Consider the following 20,656-nt stretch of genomic DNA (forward strand, 5'->3'; position numbering starts at 1 on the left):
ACCAAAAGGTTGGCATTTCAAATCCGGGGAGCAGGATGAGCTCCCGTCTGTCAGCTCCAGCTTCCCATGTGGGGACATGAGAAAAGCCACCCACAATAATCAATAATCTTATTAAATTGAGAAAATCCATTTCGACTGATCTGTCTTTTGTGCCCATTTCTCCTTGTCTGGTTTCCTTAACACATGCCATACAGACGTACAGTGTTTCATCGTTAAACCTGTGATGAACCTCCCACCAAACCTCAAGGACAAGCCTGTTCCAGAGCAGATTCTAAAGTACAGTATATACACTCAACTTACTATCGGTTGTTTTTTTACATCTAGAAACAAAAGTGCAAAATTATCAAACACTTAATTGCGTGGCATAGATTTCCATTTAGCCCTGGATTTAGTCTGGAGGTGAGGATTTTGCACCTCCATACATGATTTTCCCCTGTTTGTTCTTTCAGTTTCTATAGGGCCAATGAAGTGCAACAATTCCAATATTCCCGCCCCTTCCGGAAAGGAGAAAAAGATCCAGAGAATGAATTTGCAGTAAGTCCTTCATGGTTTGAACCAAGCCAGCAGAGGCAATAATATGAACCTTGGGCCTTGTGTTACATAGAAAGGGTTGGTTACATGAGATTGGGGATGAAATTAATATGCTAACTAGGAATGAAGACAGATTTCCATATGTACCATGACTAGAGATGAGGAAGCCTGGGGAAAAAATGGAAAAAATTGGGAATTACCAGTTTATGTCAGGCCTTCCCATCTCTAACCATGACTAACAATTGCAACTATCTCAATAACCTCTCTTTTTCTATTTCTCAACTTCGATTCAGACAATGTGGATCGAGAGGACCACCTACACAACTGCCTATTCATTCCCAGGAATTCTCAAATGGTTTGAGGTGAAACAAGTTTCAGTGGTGAGCTTTTAAATAGATACTGTTCTGTTCTGTTTGTTTGTTTGTTTATACTCCACCCTTCAACCAACAAGCAATTTATGAATTGTTAATTAGACAGTTGTGTGACCTCAGCTTTATAATCTAAAAAGGCAAGAATTACAAGGAAAAGGTAGTGGATTGGGGGAGAGAATTAAGTCCAGCAAATGATGGCTGCTAGACACAGTCCTTGAAAACTGTCATCCTTTTTCCATATAATTTTCACTTCACTTCACTTTATTTCTTAATTAGTCGCTCTCCACCAGAGTGCTCCGAGCAACTTACAATTTAAAATATTCCACAATATAAAAAACATTCAACATAAAAACATTCAACCTAAAAACATTCAACAGTGACTATTTGGCAAATTAGATCTGATTTACTTAAATGCACAACCAAACAGCCAAGTCTTGAGCTCTTTTACAAAAGGTTGCAACTCCGACATTGCTCTAACATATGGAGGCAATGAGTTCCACAGAATTGGAGCATCGGTCGAAAAGGCTCTACGCCTTGTGGCTTCCAGGTGTACCTCCCTAGGGCCCGGCACGTATAGGAGATTTTCCTGGGAGGATCGAGGTGACCACTGAGGGAAAAAAGGAATGAGGCGGTCCCTAAGATATAATGGTCTTTCGAGCTCTAAATGTCAGGACCAGTATCTTGTAAGAGATCCGATGTTCTATTGGTAGCCAATGCAGTTGTTTCAGAATCGGTGTAATATGGGATCTTATAGATGATCCCACTAGCAGCCTGGCCGCCGCATTTTGCACCATTTGGATCTTCTGGGTTTTTGTCTTCGGAAGGCGTATAAGGCGTTACAATAATCCAACCTAGTGGTGACTGTTGCATGGATTACCGTTGCCAGTGCTTCTGTCGAAAGGTAGGATGCCAATTTCCTTGCCTGGTGAAGATGAAAAAAGGCCTGCTTACTTATGGCAGTGATCTGAGCCTCCATCATCAGCAATGAGTCCAACACAACCCCAAGGCTTTTAACAGTGGCAGACAGAACCAGAACTTCCCCATCAAGATCAGACAGTGACTGGATTAACTCTGGTGGCTGGCCGGGCCAGAGTATCTCAGTTTTTGCGGGATTCACTTTTAGTCTACTCGCTCGCAGCCAACTCATCACTGCTTCCAAACACAAGTTCTCAGGAATCGTGGTTGTCCCAGGTTCGAGACGCAAGAGTAGCTGGGTATCATCTGCATACTGGTAGCACTCTAGGCCAAAGCTCCGCACTAGTCCAGCAAGTGGTCGGACGTAGATGTTAAATAACAGGGGCGAAAGGATAGCACCCAATAATTTTGCAGAATTGTGATTTTAAACATGCTGCCATAAGAGAATGAGATGGTAGAGTCCCCATATATGGATCGTACTTCCTCACTAAGAGTTGTGTACGAATGGGTCATGAATGAATTTTTGTGCATTGATATGGCTCTGGAAAGTTGGAGTTTTAGGAAAGCCTCCATTAAAACTGCTGAGGAATTAGTTAGGGCTTCACAGTTTCCTGTATCTGTATTTCTCAGGAGGAAATCAGCCCTTTGGAGAATGCCATCGAAACCATGGAGTTGACCAATGAGAAGATCAGCAACTGTGTGCAGCAACACACCTGGGATCGGACCTTGCCTGTGCACCCCCTTTCCATGCTGTTGAATGGCATTGTGGATCCAGCTGTCATGGGAGGATACAACAACTATGAGAAGGTTAGTCATTTCCTTGGAGTCTATGATAAATATCAGAGTTGGTTTTAAGAAAGGAAAACCTGAGAGAGAAAACAGGATTGTATCTACTTGCCTGAGATGACCAATTGCAACAGGCTTAGGGTGTCCCTTCCTCCTGACTCCTGAATGACAGTTGGAATATATCTATTTCTTCTTTCCTCTCTGTTTCTGCTCTCATTCTGATTGGTTATATTGAATAGATATTTGCAGGTGCCTGCCTTTTGTCTTTGACTTCTACTTTTACATCTTACTGTGTGCTTTGTGCTATAATAATACATTTTATTGATTAGCCCATCGACTGTATCAAAACATTTAGCACATACAACATACAACCTGCGGTACAATAGAAGTTAAAATAAACAAGCTGTTAACAAGATCCTGTTCAGAATTCTGGCCGGCCTTTTTTTTTTTTTTTTTTTTTGGCATAAAGATATAATGAAGTTTATTTTCTTAAAAATAAAAAAGAAACCCAGAACTGAAGTAAAATACATGATTGATGAAAGAAAGAGGGGAGGTCTAGCTACACCCGATTTAAAACTATACTTTGAGGCGGCAGCACTATTGTGGGCCAAAGATTGGGCAAAGCTTGAAAATAGCAAAATGTTGAATCTGAAGGGAATAGACCTGAGATTAGGGTGGCACTCTTATCTCTGGTATGAAAAAAAAGATAGAAAATAATTTCATTTTATAAGGTCCTCAATTCTTAAGATATGGGAGAAATATATTTAAAAAGTTATACAAAAAACACCATTATGGATATCATCATTAGAGGCCTCCCAAAGAAGAATAATAGGGTGGGAAAATTGGGTTAAATATAAAGACCTATTAATAATAAAAAATGGGAATTGGGCACTAAAAACACAACAGAAAATGAATAAATTAGATAAAAATATTTCCTGGTTTCAATATTATAGCATAAGGAGGGGTAGATCATGATCAGTCTCGGGAGGGAGAGTCTTGCTATAAAGCAAGATTTGGGCCCATCTTAGCGCTAAAGTCTCCTCGCAAAATGACAGAAGCATTTGAGTTCTGCATTATGAGATCACCAACATACATTTCCATATCGGATCACTGGGCTCTGATTTGTGGTTTCCTCTTCAGTGGGGGCATATATACATTAACTACCAGCAGCGTGTGATGTTGGAATTGGATCAACATTGCTATTGCACTCTTTTTGGATGGAGGTAGGGGCCTAGTGCAGACACGTAATGAGGTGGAAACCAGGATCCCTATTCCTCTCCCGCATTTTGCCCCTGGCTAGGCCTTCCCCGTATATGAATGGAATCCACTAAATGTCAGTTCATCCACTGTCCCTGTTTCCTGGATTCGTAAAATGTGATGACGGGTGAGAAAGTCTGTGAAACAGGAATCTCGTGTGCTTTGTGTGTTGAGATCTCTCTCTGCTTGTGTGTCAGGAGAGATGTGTGCTTGGAGATTTTTCCCTCTTTTGAACCCTAGAAGAGATGGAGTTATAGTGTAGCTAGGACCCAGTTCTTTACTATTAAGAAATGTAGTTACTATTTTGTTGGTTTATTTTACTGGATTTGTACTGGCTGCATACAGCTTTGAATCATGGAAATAGTGCATACAATTTTAAACTGAAAGTAAGCAAGAGTCCATCCTGCATAAGCTTTCGTGTAGGACGAATTGACTCACAGTATGATTATTTCCCTCTGTATCTTAACCAGATGCTTTGAAACATATTCAGTATTGATTGTTCCTTCTGTTTCCTCTGTCCAGGCCTTTTTCACAGATAAATATATTCAAGAACACCCTGAAGATCAAGAAAAGATCGAACAGCTCAAGCAATTAATTGCTCTACAGGTATCAGTTACAAGGAGGTGGTGTGGGTGGTGAACACTGTAGTTTTAGGCCAGCCTTCCTAAAACAAGTGCCCTCCAGATATCGCTAAACTATAACTCCCAGGATTCCATACCATTTAGCCATGACAGTTAAAGTGCTGTCAAACTGCATTTATTTTATAGTGTAGATGCATCTTGAGAAAACCCTATGAAGTTCATAAATTCATCGCAAGTCGATGGGTAGCTTGAAGACACACACCTGAAGGTGAAGTTTCAATAATAACTTTTAAAGCAATCTTGTAGCCCTTTAGAGACTAACTGGGAGAACAAAGCTTTGTAAATTATGTCCCATACACACAGAGCCTTTATTGGCATACAACAACAAAATAACAACACAGATATATACAACAAGAGGAAGTCACAGATAAAAAGAAAGCATACTTAAATGTTACTAATCTCAAGGATAAAATTTACATCAATCTCACAAAAGAATGCATCAGATTTGGAATTTTAGAACACCCTTGCTATTAGTAACACTGTGAACAAATGAAATTCCTGTATATCATCCATATATTATCGTATTTGGGGTAAGCAAACAAAGAATGGTGAAGTGTTTCAAAAGAGACCAAGTCACAAGAACAAACCCTTTCGGAACATTCCACTTTTTAATATCTCCCGACCAAAAGAGTTGATGGCAACGTGTTACATGATAGCAACACATGGCCAGAACTATCCTCTGGGTGAAGATATGTTTCTATGACTCCACGCTTGTACGGAATGAATGATGTGGTAGGGGAACAAGTTGTCTGTGCTGCAAAAGTCAGAGTATGAAAGTCAAGCTCCAAAAGTCTGCTCTTGACTGACTGGCAAGCTTCCACATTTGTGAGCATTAAGAGTGCTTCCAAAGACAAGACAGTTGCTTTGATCTTTCTGAGAATCAAAGAATACCACTCTGAAATCAAATGATCTGATAGCAGAGAGGGAATATAGCCATCGGGATCTGCTTGAAAATGTATATGTAGCCAGAATTTTATAGCTCTCATCCATGCCAAGGTTTCAAGAATGGTGTAAATTACGACTACAGTAGAGTCTCACTTATCCAAGCCTCGCTTATCCAAGCTTCTGGATTATCCAAGCCATTTTTGTAGTCAGTGTTTTCAATATGTCGTGATATTTTGGTGCTAAATTCATAAATACAGTAATTACAACATAACATTACTGCATATTGAACTACTTTTTTCTGTCAAATTTGATGTATAACCTGATGTTTTGGTGCTTCATTTGTAAAATCAACCTAATTTGATGTTTAATAGGCTTTTCCTTAATCCCTCCTTATTATCCAAGATATTCACTTATCCAAGGTTCTGCTGGCCCGTTTAGCTTGGATAAGTGAGACTCTACTGTACTTCTTTAGATGCAGGCATTGTATAATAAAGCTTATTTACGGTATTTCTCCTAAGCCTTAATCTTGCATATTTGTACCACTTTCTCAGTGTCAAAATGTGGTCTAGCTGTACGTGGCAGTTGGCCTTTTCATCTCTGTCCTTTTTCATTATGTTTGGTTCTGTTTCAGATGCCTTTGTTGGCTGAAGGGATCAGGATTCACGGGAAGAGACTGACAGAACAACTGAAGCCTCTTCATGACCGACTGACCTCTTGTTTCAAGGAGCTGAGGGAAAAAGTGGAGAAGCTCTACGGTGTAGTAACCCTAGTAAGTATCATTGCATCCTGTTTACGGAGGACATTTATTTGGGATGGGGAAACCCTTTCTTTTTGAAGAGATATGAAAAATAAGCCTAGGTAGACTGATCTTCTTAGGAACAGGGTGATACAAAATAAGCCTCCCTTCTCCAAATTTCAAAATACAGTAGAGTCTCACTTATCCAACACTCACTTATCCAACGTTCTGGATTATCCAACACATTTTTGTAGTCAATGTTTTCAATATATCTTGATATTTTGGTGCTAAATTCATAAATACAGTAATTACTACATAGCATTACTGTGCATTGAACTACTTTTTCTGCCAAATTTGTTGTTTAACCTGATGTTTTGGTGCTTCATTTGTAAAATCATAACCTAATTTGATGTTTAATAGGCTTTTCCTTAATGCCTCCTTATTATCCAACATATTCACTTATCCAACATTCTGCCGGCCCGTTTATGTTGGATAAGTGAGACTCTACTGTACTCCAAAATGGTCCACATTGGTGTCTGAGATCACATTTTTGCTTTCTGATGTATAGAAGCTTTGTTTCATGCACACAATTATTTTTTAAATGCTGTATACATTTTCTTCAGGATATCTGTATAAGGTGTATAAAAACATGAATGGATTTTATACGTAGACTTGAGCTTCATTTCAAAGATATCTCATAATGTACATACCCTGTTTTCCCAAAAATAAGACATCCCCTGAAAATAAGACCTTGTAGAGGTTTTGCTGAATTGCTAAATATAAGGCCTCCATCAAAAGTAAGACCTAGCAAAGTTTTTATTTGGAAGCATGCCCGCCGAACAGAACACCAGAGCATGCAAGATTGGGAAATGTATGTACCATAGATTGTTGTACAGTAGAGTCTCACTTATCCAACATTCGCTTATCCAACGTTCTGGATTATCCAACTCATTTTTGTAGTCAATGTTTTCAATATATCGTGATATTTTGGTGCTAAATTCGTAAATACAGTAATTACTACATAGCATTACTGCGTATTGAACTACTTTTTCTGTCAAATTTGTTGTATAACATGATGTTTTGGTGCTTAATTTGTAAAATCATAACCTAAATTGATGTTTAATAGGCTTCTCCTTAATCTTTCCTTATTATCCAACATATTCACTTATCCTGTTTATGTTGGATAAGTGAGACTCTACTGTACTTGGAAATAATGGTAGTAACAAGAAATTTTTGATAGGATTCACAGTTTCTCTGGTTATGCTGGTTTGTGATGACAACTACTGTACAGTGTATAATTATTATTTTTTTGTTCTAAATTAAATGTGAATTCTTCTTGGTGGAGAAATAAGACATCCCCTGAAAATAATAATAATAATAATAATAATAATAATAATAATAATAATAATAATAAAAAAACTTTATTTATACCCCGCCACCATCTCCCCAACGGGGACTCGGGGCGGCTGACATGTGGCCATGCCCAGAGCAGTACGATATAATAAAATATAAAAACAACATATCAGAACACAATTAAAACAATACTATAAATAATAATATACATTACATCAAGAAATCAAAGAACCAGTAAAAACAAGGGCGGGCCGCATGAACACAGAGATAAAAACTCGAGGTGAGAGAGACAAAGGAGTACACCACAGGGGACAGAGACATATGAAGGTGGACCTAGTGCAATAAGACCTAGTGCATCTTTGGGAGCAAAAATTAATATAAGACACTGTCTTATTTTTGGGGAAACAGGGTATATGCAATCTCTCTCCTTGCAAACAACTTCCCTTTCCTCTTTATATTCCTGTCATAGCCTTCTTCACTGATAGAGAGAAAACAGAGTAGGTCTGGGTTGGTGGTGTTGCCATACATCATGTCTTCCACTTTGAGGAGACTCTCCGTTGCCTCAGTGACTTCCTCTGTGGGATCAACCTCGTCTACCTCTTCAGACAGTACTTCCTCCAGACCAGGGTCAGATGGGTGAGTTATGGCATCTGCTGAAAGTAGACTGAAATAAAAATTAGAATAATCTGGTTTGTTTTAACCAGATGTAACTACATTAGACCTTTGGTATCTTATGGTTTGTTGCAGGGCTCCATGGATACTAAAATCCATTATGTACGATAGTATATCAAAATGACATTCCTTATATCAAATGACGAAGTCAAGGCTTGCTTTTTGGAATTTTGGAGGGGAATAGTTGAATCTGGATTCAGATTTGCCATTCAACTATGATGTCTTCAGGGTGACATAGAGGGAGAGAAAGATACGGGGGTTGAATGAAAAGTAATGCCTCCACCTTCGTAACTCTTCAACAGATGGCAGTACTGATATGCGGCAGGTACTGGCTTGTTCAGTAGACTCTCCTCTACAGTTCCATTTGGCGGGAAGCCTTAGCATTGAACGGTTGTGTTGTTAAAGTGTGAAGTATGGGACCCTGCGCAGACGGTCAGTCAATGTGACTTAAGCAACATTCAGTCATTGAATTCTTGACAGCAGAAGTTGTCACCCCAAAGAAGATTCATCAGAGAATGCAAGAATGAATGAAGATCCACAGGGACATCATTATGCTTCTGATGAAGACATTGAGAGAAATGTGAGACGATGGTTGCAGAAACAGAGTGCCGATTTCTTCCGTGACGGCTTCAGAAAACTTGTTAATCGTTGGCAGAAATGTATCCAATTGTCTGGTGATTATGTGGAAAAGTTAATAGTGGTAGTTAAAGTGCACATTTCTAAGGATTATTTCTGCATTTGAGTTATTAAAATATTCCCATCCAAACCCAAGTAACAAAGGTGGAGGCATTACTTTTCATTCAACCCTCTTATATTCCTTCCTTGAGCTAATGGGAAGAAAGAAGGTCTTAGCATTTACTTGATGAACTATAGTTCTTAAACTCTCCCACTGGCTATTCTGGATTATAGCCCCAATAAGTAATTTTTCAAAGCTGTAAGCAAGATATATGTTTGTTGTCAACTTTTTTTGTTTGTGCATCAAGTGAGAGTAAAAGACCATTGACACAGGACTATATCCAATGCTATTGATTTGACCTACTTGGCAAGTGATTTGTTTGCAAGTCAAGGACTGCAGTAGTTTTAGTTTTCTTCTTTATGAATGTCATGAAGGGCTTCTCCCTTGCCACTGACCTTCTCCAAGGTGTGATTATAACTGGTTGTTACTGTGTGTTGTATCCCCAAGAAACTTCCATGACATTGTTTTCAAACCAACGAGAAGGAAGCGGGTAGTAATTCTCCATGATTGTTTTCTTGTGTGGCATCTACAGATCTATCCTTGAACCCCTTGTGGAAAGGAGGAGTTCAGCATCCTCCAGGATGGATGATCTCTTTACCAAAGAGGATGGTGAGAACCAGACGAGTAAATTCAGGCGGAAGAACTGGAGCCTCAGCAAATCTCAGGTTATGGTGGAGAAGGAGTCCGAGGCAGAATTGGCATCCAAAATGGTAATATGAATGATTAACAGCATTGTCGGGCTTTCCAAACAAAGATTAAATATTGGTAGCAGTAGCAAGCATCTTTCCCTTGGTGCCACATTTCAGTTGGAGAAAAAGCAATTGTAGGAACATTTAGAATGGAGTAAAATATCCCTTGTTGGGATGTTTGCCCCCTTAACAAGCATGAGGACTGAATCCGAATCAGGATCCAACTTTCTGGGCAGTGTTTCTGCAGAAAATGTCAAAAAGGCAAAGGCACATTGTGTTGTCGAAGGCTTTCATGGCCGGGATCACAGGGTTGTTGTATGTTTTCCGGGCTGTATGGCCATGTTCTAGAAGTATTCTCTCCTGACGTTTCTCCCACATCTATGGCAGGCATCCTCAGAGGTTGTTTCTCAGTTTCTCCAGACGCAGAGGCAATTTAACCTTCTCCTGAGGGGATGTTTGATTCTGGCCACAGGAGGGAGCAGCTGTTTCATCATCCACTGTGACGGCACTTCCTCATTCCAATGTCGTAAATTAGTTAAATTTGCCTCCCCACTTTATAAGTGGTACCTTATTTCCTACTCGATAGATGCAACTATCTTTCGGGTTGCTAGGTCAGCAATGAGCAGGGGCTATTTTTTATTTTTTTAATTGACGGGTGTTCACCCCGCCACGGGCTGGCCTCGAACTCATGACTTCATGGTCAGAGTGATTTATTGCAGCAGGCTGCTCACCAGCCTGCGCCACATGTAATGAGAGCTAGAATTCAAAGATTCAGAAGAAACCACAGTTCTTCTGTATACAGTTCTTTCTCCCACTCTGGACATTATTCCACAAACATATAAACCCTGCATGCTAGTTTCCAACAGACCTCACAACCTCTGAGGATGCCTGCCATAGATGTGGGCGAAACGTCAGGAGAGAATACTTGTCGAACATAACCATACAGCCCGGAAAACATACAACAACAAAGGCACATTAATCACATGTGCACACAGTTTCCAGGTTAACATGAAAATGACGCGTTTTCACAGTGTCTGCGCAGAAATCAAAGCAAAAAGGTTCCTACTCATGGAAGGAGAATACTAATGTTTTTCTGATTTGTAAGTGACCCCTGAAATAACTCACATATTCAATTCCCAGTGCCGGTAACGTGGAAATCTGCCAGCATTATCTCACTGAAGTCAAATAATAAATAAATACACACCATGGAAATATATGTCTATTTATAGCAATTCTACCGTACTGTAAAGTTTTAAAGACTCAGAATAGCTTACATATCAGTGTTCTTTTGAGGAGAAAGTCAAGACCTTTCCTGCCTTGTTAACTTTTCAGCTGTCTGTATAGCAAATTAGGGGAAATGGTCCCTCACACGCAGTCCTGCATGGTTGTGTGGTTGCCAGTTTTATCACGGGAAACAATTGTGTGTCAAATTGACAGATATGCTCAGGAACAGTCAGTATTGGTGATCCTGAATATACAAGATGTGTTTCTATTATTCTATTGCATGCTTTGGAAAAAGGTTGGACCAAAGCATTAAGACAATAAATAGATGATGTACAGCATTTTCTCTCCTCTCTTTCTATCTTTCCAGAACACATCAGGAAAAACACTGAGGCCAAAGAGTCTCCAACTGGGAGAGAGCAGACTGACGCTTCTTCAGGGCTCGTTGCTCCAACAAACCATCCCTCTGAGCCCACCGCCCATCACTCCCAAAACGCCAAGAACCCAAAGTACGTTCCGATGCTTAGCCGTTTTCTTTTTTTTAGAGTCATTTGCAAGAAAACAAATTCCTTATGCGTAAAACTCCATCTGTATTGTGACTAGAATAGTAATGTGCATTAGGGATTATGTTCTTTTAAACTTGGCTAAATAGGACCTAACGTATATATATATATATATATATGCTCATGCATAAGTTGAAAGCAGGGTTGGGAGCCAAAATTATGGATTTTGATGCAACTCATGTATATGTCAAGCGTTATTCTGTGGCTCTGCTGCCCTTGGCCAACACTGTTGCTATTTTCTCACCCAATCATTCAAAACGGCCGGAAGTGTCACTGCAGAAAGGGTCAATGCTTTTTTCCCCAGTTTTTTTTTCTGTTCTCCTAGGATGAACTCAGGTCTCACCTTTCACAACTCTACTCAGAAAACGGGATGGTTCCATTATTATTATTATTATTATTATTATTATTATTATTATTATTAGCAACATCATTATCATTATTATTATTATCATTATTATTATTTGACACACAACAAGATTAGTAAACAGTAAATAAGATAACTGCTTTATCTGGTCAGTGTAAATTCATATGATGCAGTTTAATGGCATTGAGCTGCATTATGAGTTTACACAGACCATATAATGTAGTTACACTGACCATATAAACATAACAATATCATAATATATAATACTCATATTATGATATACTAATAATATAATGTACTAGCTGTGCCCGGCCACGCATTGCTGTGGTGAAGTATGGTGGTATGGGAAATAAAGTATTGAGGAATTGGTGGTAGTTAAGGTAAAGGGTAAAGGTGTGGAGTCCAGATAATCCAGTTAAAGCAGATAATATAAGATTATAAATGGGTTATATAGCTGTGTGGAAGGGCCTTGAGTCTACACTGCCATCTAATCCAGTTAAAATCTGATAATCTGTATTTTATAGGCAGTGTGGAAGAGGCCTAAGTGAGGCCTAACTCTGCCTGTCCCCTGGGTTAATGGGTTGCTAGGAGACCAAGTGGGCGGAGCTTAGCCTTCTAACTGGCAGCAATTGGATAAAAACAATTATTCATCTCCTTCTAATTAGGACTTTATTTTTCTTTTCTTTTTGTTGTGGATGATGGATTGTGTTGTCAATTTTCGAGGTTGTGGGGGTGTTTAGTTTTGTTGTTTTGGCGGTCGCCAGGATTCCATCACTCTTTTATATATATAGATTGTATTGTATATACATATAATATTGATAATATTATAATGTAATGCAATATAATAATACACTGTTATAATTGTATATTTATATTACATGTAATATTACTAATGATATTACAATATAATGTTCTAGTACAATATAGTAATATAGAATGCTTATATTGTGCTATGTTAATAATATAATATATTGTATTTAAATATAACTTGTAAGCTGCCCTGAGTTCCCTTCAGGGTGAGAAGGGCAGGATATAAATGTTGCTAACAATAAAAAAATAAATAAGATCACTATGCTTGCTCTTGTATTGGATCACATGTCGAACACTTCCCAAGTATCTAGGCATATGCAATGTATCTGCGGATAATGAGTGCAGATCCAAGTAGGGTGGCCTTTTGCAGCTGACAGATGGTAATTTTGGCAACACCGATAGTTTTTACGTGCTGGCCAAGGTCTTTAGGCACTGCACCCAGTGTGCCGATCACCACTGGGACCACCTTGATTGGCATGTGCCAGAGTATTTGCAGTTTGATCTTTAAATGTATTAATAATGATACATCATCATCATCATTATCATTATTATTACTATTGTGGTACAATACTTACATTTACTTATGGATAAGTCATCCCAGGTTTTTGGGGTCATTGTTTTCAATAATACTTATATACATTAGATTGTTGGTAACTGAAGTATAATTTTTAAAAACTTTTAAGAAAGTAAAGTAATTTTAGTAAGACTTCAGATGGTTTAAGTAACTTACTAAACAAATCAAAAAAATATGAGTATATACGTTAGATTGTTGGTAACTGAAGTATAATTTTTAAAAACTTTTAAGAAAGTGAAGTAATTTTAGTAAGACTTCAGATGGTTTAAGTAACTTACTAAACAAATCAAAAAAGGCTTCCCTTCTGCAATTCAGCTTCCCTTCTGCAATTCATATGGAGACAATCTCTTCTAGACTTTGTCAAAGTTTTGATAGCTTCCCTCTCCTATCACTAGACATTAGAGTCTGGGAGGCTACAAGAGATAAACTCCAATGTGAAGGAAAACCCCGCCAGACCTTTTTGGTGTCACTCTGGATTCCATTTTCTATTGTCCCAGGTGTGCATTTTTCACATGTGCTTAGATTCATTTGAAGCCCATACTTGAAGCCTGGAGACATTTCAGTTTGGGGAATTGCCAGTGGGATTCCAGGCTGACACATCTGTTCACAATCACCTTCTAAATTACATGTGTGCGTGCACCTCGGATTACAATTGGCACAAGAGTGCTTCCATCAGAACCCTGTCTTTCATCCATGGTCTTTTTTTTAACCTCAACAATCTGTCTTTTCTTTTTCTGTCTCGCTCTGTTCCTCCTCTCTAGGTTTCCCTTCTTTGCAAACAGAAGGATTAGCAACCATTCTTTCGCAGAGCACTCCACCCCCACCTCCACCCAAATCCAAACCCTATGAGAATAGCAACTCTAGGAACTCCACAGAGGTAAGGAAATGGAAAGTGACACCTTGATTTATTTATTTGGATCCCATCACTTGAGAGGAAGCAGAGCCGGTGGAAATTTCCCTGGGGCTTTTAAGGCTGGTGCTGTTCTTGAAAAGTGGCTCTCTGGTTAGTTCATGGACTCCTATCCTGAAATGACCAATAGGCTGGGAGAAGTTTTTCCATGGCCCAGAAGAGTTGTTCTGAGAAGAACTAGATGCTGCTGAGCAAAATCATAGCTCTCTTATTGGAAATCCCATAACCTATTGGAAATACAGTAGAGTCTCACTTATCCAACATAAACGGGCCGGCAGAACGTTGGATAAGCGAATATGTTGGATAATAAGGAGAGATTAAGGAGAAGCCTATTAAACACCAAATTAGGTTATGATTTTACAAATTAAGCACCAAAACATCATGTTATACAACAAATTTGACAGAAAAAAATAGTTCAATATGCAGAAATGCTACGTAGTAATTACTGTATTTACAAATTTAGCACCAAAATATCAAGATGTATTGAAAACATTGACTACAAAAATGTGTTGGATAATCCAGAACGTTGGATAAACGAGTGTTGGATAAGTGAGACTCTACTGTAACTGCACCATAACCTTGTTGAAAAGGTAAAAATGAAGTCACATCCATTTGGCAAATGTGAATCTCCATGAACCGGTGGAGACCACCTTTTGAAAACCACTAGTCAAGAAAAGCATGACCTTGTTAGAAGTCAACCCTTTCAACAAGTGATATTCATAAGCGTTCATGTAATGGCACACAGGTTACACTACTTGAAATGTGTTTTTATTTTCCAGTCTGATTGTCCATCTCTCTTTGTTTGGCTTGTGGCAGGTTGCTCCACCTTTGCCCACCAGGCGGGAAGTCAAGCCTCCTCCTCCTCCTCCCAAAGCCAGGAAATCCAGTGTTGTTTCTTCAGACTCGGGATTGCAATGACAATTCCACAATGACCAGCCCCTCCCCTTGGACCTATTCTGCAGTCCTGTTTTCCATGTATATGTTCCTAGGTATTTTTCCTCCCTGGATTTCCTTATTATTTCCTGCTGCTGTACAGATGAACAGTTTTGTCCAGATGTTCTCTTGGGCCGTGACCAAAACAAGCCATCTAAACTGTTAATGGTGCTTCTGAACTTGAGTTTCGACTTCTGAGTTTCCTGGTTGCAAGCCAAGACAGCAGGCCTTCTGGCCTTCTCCCAGAACTACGCATCTGCATGGTCAACTGTTGGGAGTAATACCAAGAGTTTCCTTGTTATACATCCATTGGAACAGCATCACTAAAGTTCTTCTCCTTAGGGAATTCTCTTGATGGTTAAAATTGGACTTGCCCTTTAAACAGTGGTCTGCACGACGCTGCGAAAGGTGGCCATGAATTTACATGAACAGTTCATCCCTATTCAACTGTATCTGGGGAAAAGGAATGAAAAGAAGAGCCTGGCAAAAGACAAGACATGAATCTACACAGTGAATCTGAGCTCATACGCAGTAAGGGTGGGGATGTCTGTCAGTGTCACTTTTTCCTACAAGTTCCTTTAATGGGAAACATGACAAACTTTGAGAATGCTCATCACTTCTGGACTAAAATGGAATTGTCCTCCATCTGCACCAGCCAAATTCAGTCCTACCACTGTTCCCACCAGAAGAGGGTCATGTTATATCTGCCTTACCATTCTTAAGGATGATGTGGTCCATTATCTCAGACCAAAGAAATTGAGTTCAAGTTTAGCCTAGGAATTTATATATAGATTTAAAGAATTAGAGACTTGAAGCCTTCAGCCTGGATAAACAAGTACCTCTGTCTGGTTTTTTTTTTTATTTCTCCCATTTCTTAAAAAAAATAATCACAAGTTCTTTCTGTCCTGATTTTTAATTTTTTTAATTAAAACAATGACTTTCCCTTCCTGGTCTTCGGAGATTTTGGATCTTGAACTGGTGATCTTGAACTCTGAGGCTGGACCATGGTACATGAGCTGCCATGGACTGCATGTTTTTGGTACAGAACCATTTTCCAGACACACAAGAGACTATAACTAAACAATACTGGTCCCTGCAACTAGTCAGCACTGAGAAGTGTTGCCTTAGTATGAGGATTCAAAGCTGAAACGTCTGCCTTTGTCTGCCTAACTTCTCCAGGCCTCAGAAATGTTGCTTTTGGAGTATAGCTTGAAAAGTTTCAAAGAGATTTCTGGTAGTAGTTGTCCAAAAAAGTATTTATTTCAAGTTCTGCTTTTGTTTGCAGCAATAACTACTGATCACAGCAAGTCTTCATCAGAAGGTTTGGATCCAGATATTACTCCTGACATCTCTGGACTGACCTTGACCAGTCCAAGCAACTTTGCTAGTGAGAAAACTATTGCTTTGCTTTGCCAAAGAAATTGAATGTTTCTTCAGAAGATGTCTGGTACCTGTTGATGGAGAAAAAGACAAGATCTCCTGAATTGAATTAACTTATCTTAAAGGTCTCAAGAGTTTGATGGCATTGTAACTGATGCCATCAATTCCTCGTTGTGTTTTCTACTCATCTAGATTTTGGATATAGACAGGATTGGGTACATCACAACCACTTTTCCCCATCTTGAAATCGTTGGTTTACATTCCCTTGTGTAATAATGTGTTGCCTTAAGACTGACCTAAAGGTATGATTTCTCTGCTGAATTCAGAAGATAGATTTGTGCATGATGGTGTTTCTTGGCCTCCAAAACCAATATTCATAAACAAGCCCTTTCCTCGGCTAAAATGTCACATTGATCTCTTCTAAGATAACATGAATACATAGCCTCATGTAATTCCCAGGGCAAGAATCAACTTGTGTGTCTTTCTCATTAACAGCTTTTGCCATCTGGACCACATTGTGATGTTGCTTGTCCACACAGGCCCCAGTTTTCATTTGTGAAATATTAGAAAATATGTATCCTCTAGCTATATGTTCCAAGACTTCTTTAACCAGGGCTTTTCATCGTTAGTTGAGTTACTTGCTCCTTGGTTGCTATTTGTAGGAAGCTTTTACTAATACTCAGTTCCAAGAGTATAGATTACCCTTCAAAATGTCAAAATAATGCCATTTAATAGGTTCATGTGAAGCTTCGAAATGATCTGATTCAGTTTCACTTGCTGATCTTCATTGCCAAGTGGAGGTTGGACTCCATCACTCTCATCCAAATCATAAGTAACCGTAACTCAGTAGAATAGCATCTGCATTGTATGCAGAAGATTTGGTGTTTATTATTCAGTTATCTACAGAGAATGACCATTTAGAACTGAGCAAATGAGACAGATTTCTGCATGATATCCCCAGAGAACTACAGGCAGTTCCCAAGTTACAAACATCCAACCTACATATGTCGTATAGTTAAGAACAGGAAGTGAGTGAAATTACCCCTTAGAAGGGAAATTCATTCCTGTAAGAGTTGTTATCATGGGGAAAAAGTGTCTCCACTGAAGCTTTATCACCAATCCTTGTTTCCACAACAAGCCAAAATTTTAACAATCCAATTCTCATAAAGGCAGAAAGTATGTAAGTAAAGCACCCTATCCACAGAACAATAGGAGTATTTACTTTTAACCCCTAGATTGCATCCATATTTTGATTTATTGATATAATTCTGAGCAGTTTCCTTCCTTTGTATACAACATAAAGCCAGGCTGTTTCTCACACTGTATATATCGCCTTACTGAATGTAAGCAATTGCCTTTGTAAAGTCAAAAGCGATTTCTTTACACTTTTTGCTGCTTTCATGGGTTGAGTGTACTCCATCTCAACTTTTCAAGCAAATCCCAGCAGTTTTTTTTCCTGACCTTGAATCAAATCCACCTTCCTTTCATTGCCCAGATGGCTCCAGGAAACAGATTGTGAACATTGAGTTAGGACGGGATAGAAGATCACCATCAATTTCCATCAGAGAACAGGCTGGAGATGTTCTCCAAGTCTCCCAGCAGTCCCAATTCGTACATGTGCCTCCAGCTGTGCACTAGTTATGGCCTGTGCAAAAGTCTTTAGAGCTTCCGTCTTCTCCCGGCCCCAGTGGGGAAAACTTAGTGAATCTTTTGGGAATATTTCAGTCAGTTTCACTTTTTTTGAAGGGAGGCATAGCAGATGGCATGGGTTCCATATTGATGTGTTTTGTATCTTGACTTGGAATCCTCTAGTTTCATTGATTGCTGGGCAGAAAGATGAGCATTGTGAATTATCTTTCCAGAAATGAAGTTCATTGCCAACTTTGGGAAAGGATTTTGCTGCACAATGTAGAGTGTAGCTATATTATACATGCAATGGCAGACTCTAAAGGCAAATCAAGTCGACGGCAACTTTTGTTTAGTTCCGGGACTGTCATTTGTTTCAACCTGGAATAGGTTTTATATGAGATGCTTCACTATGCTGAGTCCTTATTACATTTACTTTAGGCATATATATCATCACATAGTCTCAAATGCCCATCTCTTAGACAAACAGTGATATGTAGCAGCCCCTAAGAGGTACACAAATCAGAACTAGAAGTTGCCAGAAGTTCAGTTGTTTTGTGTTGTTGAAGGCTTTCATGGCCAGGATCACAGGATTGTTGTATGTTTTCCAGGCTATAGGGCCATGTTCCAGAAGTATTCTCTCCTGACGTTTCACCCACATCTATGGCAGCCATCCTCAGAGGTTGTGAGGTACAGTAGAGTTTCACTTATCCAACATAAACGGGCCGGCAGAATGTTGGATAAGCAAATATGTTGGATAATAAGGAGAGATTAAGGAGAAGCCTATTAAACATCAAATTAGGTTATGATTTTACAAATTAAGCACCAAAACATGTTATACAACAAATTTGACAGAAAAAGTAGTTCAATATGCAGTAATGCTACGTAGTAATTACTGTATTTACGAATTTAGCTCCAAAATCACGATGTATGGAAAACATTGACTACAAAAATGCGTTGGATAAACCAGAACATTGGATAAGCGAGTGTTGGATAAGTGAGACTCTACTGTATATGTTGTTTTGTTGTTTTGTTTTGCTGGCATGGGGTGATGCAGGGCTACTCCAAGGTATTTTTATTGCCCTTATTTTATTGCTTTAATCTTTTTGAAGCAACAGAGAAACAGGCTATGCTCCACAACATTACCCAGAACATTGTGCTGAATAGAATTGCTGCATTTTATTCTCATCTGTAATTTGTGATCTTTTATAGCATGTGATAAGGGAATCAGCTGTGTGCATTGGGTTGCGCCGTACAAATGGGATCTATCCCATCTTTCAAAGAAAGTCCACTGGGATGCACTTCTTGAATTGCAAATTAAATGTATTCAGGATACTCATTTCCTGATGGCCTTCTAGCTTTCTTTCAATTGTTCCATGTGCAAGTGTTTGGTACCGGCCCCACTGTTAGAGACGGACTATTCGACTCTTCCTAATATTTCTCAGGGAGCACCCTCCCAACCATTCCTTTGGACCAGCCAAGAAAAATACCTTAGGCCAGCCTTGAAACAATGCCAATGCTGGAACTCAACTGGAAGAGAGCCTTCCAGAGATGTTCTACAGTCCAAAAGATGTTGTTAAATGTTAAGTGTTAACTATGTCCCCCCCCCCTTTATCTCCTCACTGACTCGCATTATGGCTCCTATTGATCTACCCTTCGATGATTAAAACTTTTATTTTCAGTACAGAATTTATTGCATCAGACTCACTGCCTTATTTATTTTTATAACTGTAAATGGAGATATTAAACAATTGATTGTCTATTTGTTTTAATTGTTTGCCCCTTTTTGGGTGAGGGAGGGCAGGAGCTTTATTGTGTGCTTTGTCACAGATGAAAACTGGAATGTCAAGAGTAAATATGTATGCATGTGTGGGTTTATTTTAGTTAATACCGGTTACATGGTTGCTTTTTTCCCCAGAGAGAAAATGTGTGTGCACTTAAAATGTGCAAAAATGAAATTAATTCAACCCTTGAGCCGTGGTGGCGCAATGGGTTAAACCTTTGTGCTGGCTGAACTGCTGACCTGAAGGTTGGTGGTTTGAAACGGGGTGAGCTCCTGTCTGTCAGCCCCAGCTTCCCATGTGGGGACATGAGAGAAGCCTCCCAGTAACACATCCAGGCGTCCCCTGGGCAACGTCTCTGCAGACGGCCAATTCTCTCACGCCAGAAGCAACTTGCAGTATGTTCTCAATTTGCTTCTCACAGGATTGTAAAGACCATGAAAATTAGACCAGTATTTTTTTTAAAAAAACAAATACAGTAGAGTCTCACTTATCCAACACTCGCTTATCCAACGTTCTGGATTATCCAACGCATTTTTGTAGTCAATGTTTTCAATAAATCGTGATATTTTGGTGCTAAATTCGTAAATACAGTAATTACTACATAGCATTACTGCATATTGAACTACTTTTTCTGTCAAATTTGTTGTAGAACATGTTTGGGTGCTTAATTTGTGAAATCATAACCTAATTTGATGTTTGATAGAGATATATGTAGAAGTGCAAGTTTCGAATTTTCAGAGACATAAGCCAAGGGTGGTAAATTTCAGAATAAAAAAGCAGTTCGAAAACATGCAAATGTGAGTAGATAAATAGGTACCGCTCCGGCGAGAAGGTAACGGCGCTCCATGCAGTCATGCCGGCCATAAGACCTTGGAGGTGTCTACGGACAATGCTGGCTCTTCGGCTTAGAAATAGAGAT

At 39.1% G+C, this 20,656-nt stretch overlaps 1 protein-coding gene across 2 annotated transcripts in view; it reads left to right on the forward strand.

Annotated features, from left to right (window-relative positions):
• The window catches only part of dock5 (dedicator of cytokinesis 5), a 147,434-nt gene extending 127,721 nt beyond the window's left edge, over positions 1-19,713 (forward strand). For both annotated transcript variants that reach the window (XM_062960855.1, XM_062960856.1), the window contains exons 42-52: positions 195-276; positions 450-534; positions 825-911; positions 2,448-2,624; positions 4,383-4,466; positions 6,018-6,155; positions 7,945-8,111; positions 9,416-9,593; positions 11,164-11,302; positions 13,866-13,981; positions 14,831-19,713. In XM_062960855.1, the coding sequence (XP_062816925.1) occupies positions 195-276; positions 450-534; positions 825-911; positions 2,448-2,624; positions 4,383-4,466; positions 6,018-6,155; positions 7,945-8,111; positions 9,416-9,593; positions 11,164-11,302; positions 13,866-13,981; positions 14,831-14,932 (1,355 nt within the window). In that variant the 3' untranslated portion in view covers positions 14,933-19,713. The remainder of the gene's footprint in view (positions 1-194; positions 277-449; positions 535-824; positions 912-2,447; positions 2,625-4,382; positions 4,467-6,017; positions 6,156-7,944; positions 8,112-9,415; positions 9,594-11,163; positions 11,303-13,865; positions 13,982-14,830) is intronic.
• The last annotated feature ends 943 nt before the right edge of the window (positions 19,714-20,656 follow it).

Source organism: Anolis carolinensis, unplaced genomic scaffold (genome assembly GCF_035594765.1).
Source record: "Anolis carolinensis isolate JA03-04 unplaced genomic scaffold, rAnoCar3.1.pri scaffold_8, whole genome shotgun sequence".
Taxonomy (NCBI): Eukaryota; Metazoa; Chordata; class Lepidosauria; order Squamata; family Dactyloidae; genus Anolis; species Anolis carolinensis.